This window comes from Carex rostrata, chromosome 26, assembly GCF_964058835.1.
Source record: "Carex rostrata chromosome 26, lpCarRost1.2, whole genome shotgun sequence".
NCBI classification, from domain to species: domain Eukaryota; kingdom Viridiplantae; phylum Streptophyta; class Magnoliopsida; order Poales; family Cyperaceae; genus Carex; species Carex rostrata.
Genome location: NC_135943.1, coordinates 2,234,518 through 2,244,392, shown reverse-complemented (window position 1 = coordinate 2,244,392; position 9,875 = coordinate 2,234,518). Strand labels below are relative to the sequence as shown.

The window sequence follows — 9,875 nt, the reverse complement described above, 5'->3', positions numbered from 1 at the left end:
TAAAATTTTATAGATATATGTTCTTTTTTTAGTTATATTTTAGATCCTTTGTACCAGCTTTCTAATATGTTCTTTCTTCCGATCCTAAACTTCTTTTTCTTCACAAAACGGAAGCCGCAGAGAATCTAATGTAACTGAAAACAGAAAGAACCATTTGGATTGAAAATTTGTTTTGATCCTCCTATGCATCGAAATTTCAAAATACTCTCTCTTTTTTCTATATAAAAAAAATGAGTGAGTCTGTGGTACTATGCATATTACGATTTGTTACCGTGCTACGGCTCTATATTCGAGTTTTCTAATTCTAACGGTCGATCCGAACCATTCATCTTGTTCTCCATATTAATATGTGTTTGGAGACCAAATTTTATATTTTTTGAAATTTTTTTACTATTTTTTTAGATTTATTGAAAATCACTGTTTTTGGATGGTCCAGAATTTTCAAATCAAGTGATTTTCTAAATATCTAAAAAAATAGTAAATTTTTTTCAAAAAATGTAAAATTTGGTCTCCAAACACATATTAATATGGAGAACAAGATGAACGGTTCGGATCGACCGTTAGGATTTGAAAACTCGAATATAGAGCCGTAACACAACAACAATCCGTGATATGCATAGTACCATAGACTCCAAAAAAATTCTCATCAGTTTCCCATCAACTGGGCCTCGCCATGGAGTGCGTATCCTCTGAGATATCTCAACTTTTGCGTGACCGACGTGTCCGGTGCCTATTCGGGGGTGATGTAGGGTCCTTATTATTTGTGCTTTGAGATTCGTGCAGAACGTATTTAAACGATTGGGATTTTCCACAAAGTCACGCAAAGTTTGAGATATCTCAGAGGATACGAATTCCTCGCCATGGGCTAATCTGAAATTGGTTTCCACGATTTTCTGAGGCAAGATCAAACATTCAATCTTGTTGTGAACTCCTTTGACCCACAACTCGAGTATATATCATTATACCGCGTGTGAGGTGTGACCCGGTTTTCGGCATATTCATCGAAACAGAGAAATGCAAAAAATTAAAAGATCCGAGACGTTTATCATCACAGTAGATGGCCCTGATGGAGTCTTGCTGTCCCGTGTTGGTAACGTGTCCCCCTTCCATTCGTTGTTGTTACAGCCGTGGGTTCCCCATTGTTTTCACCTCTATCACCTCTTCGGAGTTCTCATAAGAGCGGACACTACATCTGGATCATTTGACCCATTAAACTGCTATGTACCATCTGTTACATCTGGATCATTTGACCCATTTGACATCGTAGAACAAGTATGTAAAGTTTTATTTAAAAGGTCTGAACAGATCGTGAGATATCATCTCTCAAAAATTGCTCGAACGGCTAAAGGAGTGTTTCTGAGTCCAACTTTGCATTCCTGGTTAACATAGGAAAACATCTTCAAAATTCATGAAAATTGACCGACATGTAGTCTTGACATCATATAACAAGTTTGTGAAGTTTTATTTAAAATATCTGAACAGATCGTGAGATATCATCTCTCAAAAATTGCCCGAACTGCTAAAAGAGTGCTTCTGAGTCCAACTTTGCATCCCTGGTTAACATAGGAAAACATCTTCAAAATTCATAAAAATTGGCCGACATGTAGTCTTGACATCGTAGAACAAGTCTGTGAAGTTTTATTTAAAATCTCTGAACAGATTGTGAGATATCATCTCTCAAAAATTGCCCGAACTGCTAAAAGAGTGCTTCTGAGTCCAACTTTGCATCCCTGGTTAACATAGGAAAACATCTTCAAAATTCATGAAAATTGGCCGACATGTATTCTTGACATCGTAGAACAAGTCTGTGAAGTTTTATTTAAAATCTCTGAACAGATCGTGAGATATCATCTCTCAAAAATTGCCTGAACTGCTAAAAGAGTGCTTCTGAGTCCAACTTTGCATTTCTGGTTAACATAGGAAAACATCTTCAAAATTCATGAAAATTGACCGACATGTAGTCTTGATATCGTAGAACAAGACTGTGAAGTTTCATCAAAAATGTCTAAACAGATCGTGAGATATTATCACTCAAAAATTGCCTAGGCCATTTGAAAAAAACAAAAAAATAAAAAAAATTTTGGACCGCAAATATTCTATACGGTTCGAATTTTTAATTCGGGCCGCAAAGAATATATGCGGTTTGGGTAGAAATAAAATTTTTCGGAAAACGTGATTATTTATAATAAAATTATTTATTTTTTGGATAAAAATAAAAATCTCGGATATAAAAGATCGGTTGGTTCAGGTATTATTTTGACAAGCCGACAAAATCTCGATCTGGACCGAACCAACTGTTTGCACAATTGCACACTTCATTTTTTTTTTTTTTTTTCTGATATTTCTGTTTGCATGCTTTTCGAGTGAGGCAAATAGCCTAATAGGCAATGTAATATTCGCAGATATAACGGTGGAGACTGGAGACGATGCGCGAAACTTAACCCCGCGGTGATGAGGTTGCAACCCCAAGGTCCGCAACGCCAAGGCGAACTGGAGCCTCCAGTTCCTCTATTTCTCCTCTCCAACGATTCGTGGAACCCTATCGCTTCCACGGCGAGCTATTGGGGGACCCGCACGTCAGCCAGACTCCACGCATTCGGCGCAACAACACCCGCATGTCTTCCACGGTTTGATGTCCTAACTTAATTACTACTTTACCCAACGAAAAGGTGCAAACATGCTGACTTGTAGCAAATCATTTATGACCTCCAGTTGGATCATGACCTAAAAACGGGTTTGTCATGCTGCTATCAAATTGATTGAGTCAAACATAAAGTTTTAGCTCTAAAATAAAACTGTAGCTCTTTGTGTTTTAATAGTCACTGTATATATAGCTCTAGAATAAAATTTTCCTATATCGGGGTGCATAATATTTAATTTCTAGGTTCACAAGGGGGCAGGGACCTTGTATGGGCCATTTCTTTACTAGTTAGAAAGATCATATGAACCCACTACGACTTGTGAAATTGTAGCTCTAATGTAACGTTGTAGCTCTTAATGTAAAACTGTAGCTCTATCCGTTTTAATATTCCATGCAATTATTGCTCTAACATAAAAAATTTCCTATATCGGGATGCATAACATTTAAATTCTACATTCACAAGGTGTGTGGGACCTTGTATGTGCCATTTCTTTACTAGTTAGAAAGATCACATTAACTCACTGCAAATTATGAAAGAGTTTTGGTGATTTTGTAAAACAACATGGACATATTGCATGATGCCCCAATTTCTAGATTCACAATCTGGACCGACTTGAAATCCTAGACCTTGAGCCATACTAGTGCTTATCATGACATTTAAGTTCAAATTCACAAGGTGGCCAAACTTTTTTGGGGCCCATACTCATATTAGTATGGGAAGTGCTTGAAAAGCATTAGGCAGGTGTAGAATAGATTTTAGGTGCTTTTGTAGAAACAACACTATTTCTAGATTCTGAGCCTTGTTCAAGGGTTCTGCCCCGATCAATTTCGAAAGTGCGTATTACATTTTCAAAGCTTGCTCGTATAGCAAAACTTATGTCCTATTGCTATAAACATTTGTTTTTATTTAAGATTCTAGTGGAATACAGGAATAGAGAAGCATAATCTTTTATAGGGGATGTTTGGTACCCCAAATTTTGTGGACTATATAAGAAGAGATCTTCTGGAAGCAAATTGCCAAACACAAGTATAATAGATTGGAAGTTGGTAAAATAAAGTTGGACATTTTCTTCCAACTCTTTGGTGGAAGAAGACCGAAGTTGCCTACATTTTATTACAAAAATGGACCTTCATTTGCTCTTCTTTATTTTTTAAGCATTCCTTTTATAGTAATTACTCTTTATCAATAATAATAACAATAATAAAAATATTTTTTATTGTCCTTATTTGTATCATCATCATCATCATATATTATTACTTTATATTAAAAATATTTATATGATTACAATTAATAGTATTATTACTACTATGATTATTCTTGCAATCATCATCATCTTCTTATCATTATGTTGCTGTTATTTTCATTTTAGGATATTTATTAAAAATGATAATAAGTAGTAATAATAATTATATAATAAAATTTATTGATAATTTTAATTTCATAATAGAGTAATAAAACTATGGTATATTCGCATTAATGATGATGATGGCGGTAGTTATACAAATTATTATTATTATTATTAATTTAATCATTGCCATAAGAAAATTTAATGTAAAAAGATAATGTTATTTTTTATTTCTATTAAGAATCAATACCTTTTTCTTCCAAAATAGAGGTACCAAACACCCTTACAAAAAATGGAATTGTGTGGAAGAGAGTTCTTTCGGAAGATCTCTTCTTCCACCTAATTCTGAAAGTAAGGAGGATTACCAAACGGGGCCTTATTTTTCTCCTTTTTCCCTATTCCACTTATTGCTGGCCCTTGCACAATTTCTATGTTCATGAGAAAAACCGCTGGCGCAAATGGTTTGTTATAAATTCTTTCTAGAAGTGGGACACATGGGCCTTGTTTATCATTTTAATCCAATGGTCACCATTAGGTCCGTTTTTCCTATAAATAGGTTGAAGTCTGGAAGCACTTTAGGGTTGCAAGAGAAGCTTTGCGTAGAATTGCGGCTTTGTGCAATTTAATTAAGAAATGAAATAATTTTTGAGCAGACTGAGGATATGTGTTTAGATTGCGAAGATTTTGAAGATCGAAAAATTCAAGGGAGCTTTGGCTGATTCGTTATTTATCACGTAAGTAATTTATATTTTATTTGTTTCAATATCTGCATTGCCATAGAATTTTTTTTAAACAGACAGTGATTTTGCTTCTTGGATAGTGGATACTGTATCATCACTTGATTAATTTGTGAATCCCAAAGATCTCGATAAGATGAAATGGAGGTAGGGGGTTCCAATGCCGTATGGATCCAAAAATTATTTTAGTGGGTCTCTCAAATCGTCCAATTCCAAGGTTCAATTTAGATTAAAGGATTTAAAAGGAGTTACAAAAAATTCATCTTGGAGTTGGACAAAAATTTGTCTTGTGTACTCTTTCTCCTCCATATTGTTCTGGTTCATTTCCTCTCCTGCTCTACCAAGAGAGCGATTTCTAAGTGCTCATCAAAAGCCGATCTTTCATAATATCTCAGTATAGAGCACCTTTGTTCTTTTATTTCACATTTGGAAGGATGAGGCCTGAGCGTTGCGGCCCTTCTGATAAGGTCCTCGCTTGGGCCTCGCCATTCTTTTGGAGTGCTATCTTAATCTCCAGACCCCCAAATGTAGAACTCTCTCTTTCTCTATTATATTTCTCGGTCCCTGATCATTCTCTGCTGTATGGGAGTCGCACTAATATTCTTAAGGTTTTTTCCCCTTTATTTTACTTGTCGGTATAGTTTAAGTTTTGGTAAAGCCCACTCAGATCATAAGCCAGGTTGAGCATTTTGAGATGTAGCATCCAATGGGTCAGGTTTGGAATATTAGATAAGCTCATAATACTATCGCTCATTTATACAAATTATTATGGGTTCCATCACATTGTTTGATTTGAGCATGTTAGATCTTCATCTTTCTATAATAAAAAGTTGCTTCTTGTCGTCTTGGCTCGGGTCATAAAAAGTCGTAACTACCATCACCTCACCCGAGCTAAGCTGTCTCAAGAGAACTGACAGTGAGCGTCTTGTTAACCAACTACTCAACATGGTATAGCTTCTCTTCCGGGTCATGCAACCCCTTGATGAGTTGACAACTTGTAACGAAACACATTGGCGCTCAAAAGAAGTTGGGAGGACCCGGCCAGCATAATTTAAATCACGCGTGTTCCATTTGGTCTCTTGTAAATGACATACATCGCATTTAGAGTTCTTAATAACATTTCTCAAAATTCCCCAACCCCTATAATTCCAAGACAATAATTTGATAATTTTCCATTAACATAAAATTATAACACTAGAAACTCTGACAGCTAACACTAAGTGCTTCCCTGGTTTGACCAAGTCACTCTATGTGTTCTTCAATGTTTTTGTCGGGCCTGTTGTTCTTGAGTTGCATGGACCGCTCTCTCATGGTTGTCTTCAGCCATAGTTTCTAAGATGTCTGCAGTCTTGAGTCCACAGCCCAATGCAGTGCCTGTACAATGCACGTACTCAACCTGGACCTGATAAAAGCCATCAGGATTCAAGTTCACCTCTACAGGCCGGTCCGTAGATGGGCCTGGTAAAAGAGATCTTTTAGTTGATCCAAAGGGCCTGGAAGGGATATTGATTTTCAAATTATACTTCCACTTCTATCAGGCTGAGCTGCGCAAGTCCCTTAGTACCTGTTCAGTAGAACTTCTTTAAGGCTCCTTAACCTCTTAATCTTCCCGGACATATCTTCCTTAGCTGGATTTAAAAAGTCTCCTTAGCAACACATTGCTAAGCCTGCCTCCTCCCCTCATGATGTGAGCCTCCTTTACGTCTCCTTAGGGTCACTTTTGAAAATATTTTGGATGTTTTAGCCCCGCTCCTTAAGGAGCAGCTTCTTTCTTTAATATATTTTATATGTTTTCTCTCTCCTACCAGCACACAATCCTCGGTAAGAATAAGAAATAATTCATCCTCTCCTGCTTAGATTGGTGATTCTAATGTGAAACTCGAAAATCCAACATCACAAGAAACTTTGTATCGTAAAGTTCTTCATTTTGACATCCATCTTGAGGGTATTTATCTTTTGTTTATCTTCTCTTTCTCTCTTTGCAAGGAAGCAGAGAGAAATCTCAAACTGACAACAGCCTTCCTTCAAATTCAAGAAGAACCAAACCAGTGTTATACCAACAACAGCCCTCCTTCAAATTCAAGAAGAACCAAACCAGTGCTAAAAACTCCATCAAACTGACCATTTCGAACCAGAATTTGGTGCAAGATTCAGTGGATACAGAAACAACTAGCCTCCACCAGCTAACGGAGGAGGAGTGTTCTAAAGTGGCCCAGGCTCTATTTTCTGATATCCATAAATCTGAAGTGTTCTCTCGAAGGTCTTTGAGGAGAATCTAACCAATGGTATCTCCATGCCCTGGAAGGTATTTGCTCGTGTAACTGAGGGGGTTGTTGACCTATCTCTTAATGATTATAGAAAGGTAAATGCCATGAATCAGTTATTCATCTCCCACATACTCTGCTTTTTTTTTTCCTTTTTTAATTTTCTCAGTATGATTTACCGTATTTGTACACAACGTAAAATGATATTAAAGAAACAGAAACTTCTTTAGTCCAAGAAGCAAAAGTTAAAGTATTTGTCTCTGTAGGATAAAGGGTTGGGCTGTGGATGTGCGAAGGAGAGATGTAGCCAAGAGAGCTGTGATCATGTGTACCTCTTCGACAACGACTATGAAAATGCAATGGATAAAAGCAAGCCCAAAGGTTTTCTTCAGTTTCCAAATACTTTCAAAAATTACTTTATTTCTTCCTGGAGAAATTATTTATTATGTACTGGTTGAATTCAAAGGTTGCTACCCCTCAAAAGAGGAAGCATGATGAAGATAAAGAAAACAAAGGTGAAGAATCAAAAGTCAAGGAACAGCTCTTCAAAAAGCCCAGAAAGTACTGGAGTTTGTCGGTGCTTGCTGGTGAATGGCAAGTCTCTCTACCCCTTGACTCGCCACCTCAGTCTCACTCTCTCTCTTTTGGATCGGTTACTTCATGCCAGCTTTTTTTTAAGTGTAATTTGTCGGTTCTTGCTGGTTAAGCTGCCTACACTGAGCAATATTTGCTTTTATGAGGAAACTGCTTAGAAAATATTCCTTTTTTTGTTTTTGTTTTGTTTTGATCCCTTAGTATTTCTATGCTTGTGTATAATAAGTATTTCTCTATATGGTTATTTTCAGGTGAGCAAATCTCTGAGGCAGTCATAAGCTAGTATATATTGAGCATAATGGCTGTTTTTCGGCTCATCCTCTCCAAAAAGACAAGTTCTACATGCTAAAAGTAGATTTGGCCATTGCGGTACTGAAATCAGAGACTGAGGTGAGTTCTGAAATTATTTATTTATTTCAAAGGTCAGGTACTACTGCCAAATTAAATTGCGAGATCTAATTAGTAGTTGAGTTGTTTATTCTGGCTTAGAGTAAAAGATGAGATAGTAGGGTTAAAGAGACATTTGAGTTGTTTTAGTCATGAGAGATTTGATTATTGTCTGTTCAATTACATTCTAGGCTCGGGTAGGGTGGAAGCAAGACTGAACCCAAAGTGATGTTATGTTATGTTATGTTGCCAATGGACATTTCAGGGGAACCCAACACTTCTGGCATGGCCTGTCAAGCTTAGATGGTAGGCCAGGATGGTAGAGTTGGATATTAAGCTGCAGAGAGATGGCTTTTCAGTGCAGGTTGATTTAGCTAGTCCATGAATTTTGCTTGTGTGTTCATAGGATGTGTGTGTGTTGTAAGGGTAATATAACATTTTGTACTAGGATTGGACTCTGATCATCAGAGATGTATTTCGAGGACCAGTAATATAGTGCTGATGTTCTATATATTTTTGTTCCGTGTGCATTTTGAAAGCTTCTATTACGAAGTTGAGGTGCCAAAAAAGGATAAAACAAAGGTCCCTTGTAACCTCAATTCCCAATAAAATGTTTGAAACCTGGAAAGTACTCCAATAAATATTTTTTAGTCAAATCTGTCACGATTTGATTAGGAGTCCGTATACCTAGGAATATACGCGCCTTCATAACAATTTGTTAACTGATTATTTTCATTTTCACCTTCGGACTATGTATTTATATCAGTTGGTGGAAACTGTTTATGCTTGCTTGATCTACTCTTCATACTTGTTGAACGAGAAGCTCAGCAGAGCCAAACCAGCACACCAGAATCTAGATTTAGCATCTGCGTGCTAAAAATATTTGACTAACACTACAAGTTATTGTCTACAATTTTTTCACATGTTACTTTAAAGATATAAGATCTAATTGCAAATCTAGACTAGCACTATCAGTTTTATAATAGAAGTTAGGTGTCAAATAATTATATTAACATTGCTTATATTATTATTTATATTTTGTACAATGCAAATAATATTTCATGATCTGGCTGGAGGATACATAGAATTAAATCGATATATTTAATTTAAGTTAGATTTTCTCAACCGTCAGATGTAGATCGAAAGGATCGGAACAATAAATGCCGATGGTAAATCAATTTAGAGCCATGCTTTAACATCTGAATGGTTTCGCATCCAGCTGGAATAACATATTCAATGATCCACCATCAGTTTCCCATCAACTGGTTGCGGAAGAAATTAGTTATGTTGTTATTGGTAATCAGTTACATGGTATGGTGTGATTTGCGCATGAAATGTCTATTTGTAAGATGTATTTTTTTTCGATCGAAAATAACATGTCATATTACATGATCAATTTTTTCAATATTATTTTTTTATTATTCAAAAGTTTCTTATTTTTTGATTTTTTTATGAACTTAAAAAAAAAAATTAAATGTGACTAGTCATGTCACATTTGATTCCGTCACATGTGGTAACGGCATGACCATGTAATTATTCAAATAATGTGATTGTCATTCATCATTTTAGTTACGTTTCGTTTTTCTTTAAATCTCTTGCTATGTGCAAATGTGCACTATTTTTTGAGGAAATATCGAAGTCAATCTGTTGTAAGCTTCTTTGACCCCGCAAGTTAGTATAGTTTGCATGTGACTCGATTTACTGCATATTCATGGAAAACAGAGAAGTGAAAAAAAAGAAGTAAAAGTGCGGAGTTTTTTATTAATATAAAAAAAATTGATAGTAGTGAAAGAATTTGGTAGATTTTGAAATATAAGAAAACCGTGATAGTTTGTGATGGTTTATAACATCCGACGGGACATTATAAACCATAACATTTAGATTAGTGGATTTAATTAAACTCCTA

The 9,875-nt window shown here is 35.9% G+C and overlaps 1 protein-coding gene across 4 annotated transcripts; it reads left to right on the top strand.

Annotated features, from left to right (window-relative positions):
* Nucleotides 1–2,355: 2,355 nt before the first annotated feature.
* LOC144544217 (uncharacterized) lies at nucleotides 2,356–8,521 on the top strand. Of its 4 annotated transcripts, XM_078292641.1 has the most exons (6): nucleotides 4,327–4,721; nucleotides 6,711–7,086; nucleotides 7,255–7,369; nucleotides 7,455–7,640; nucleotides 7,834–7,972; nucleotides 8,161–8,521. In XM_078292641.1, the coding sequence occupies exons 2-5, from the start codon at nucleotides 7,073–7,075 to the stop codon at nucleotides 7,858–7,860; spliced, it is 342 nt and encodes a 113-aa protein (XP_078148767.1). In that variant the 5' UTR covers nucleotides 4,327–4,721; nucleotides 6,711–7,072; the 3' UTR covers nucleotides 7,861–7,972; nucleotides 8,161–8,521. The 4 variants fall into 4 exon arrangements, with proteins under 4 accessions (XP_078148765.1, XP_078148766.1, XP_078148764.1 ...); XM_078292639.1 differs by lacking the exons at nucleotides 4,327–4,721; nucleotides 6,711–7,086 and adding an exon at nucleotides 2,356–2,627 and having other exon boundaries at nucleotides 7,455–7,615; XM_078292640.1 differs by lacking the exons at nucleotides 4,327–4,721; nucleotides 6,711–7,086 and adding an exon at nucleotides 2,357–2,627 and having other exon boundaries at nucleotides 7,455–7,575.
* Nucleotides 8,522–9,875: the final 1,354 nt, after the last annotated feature.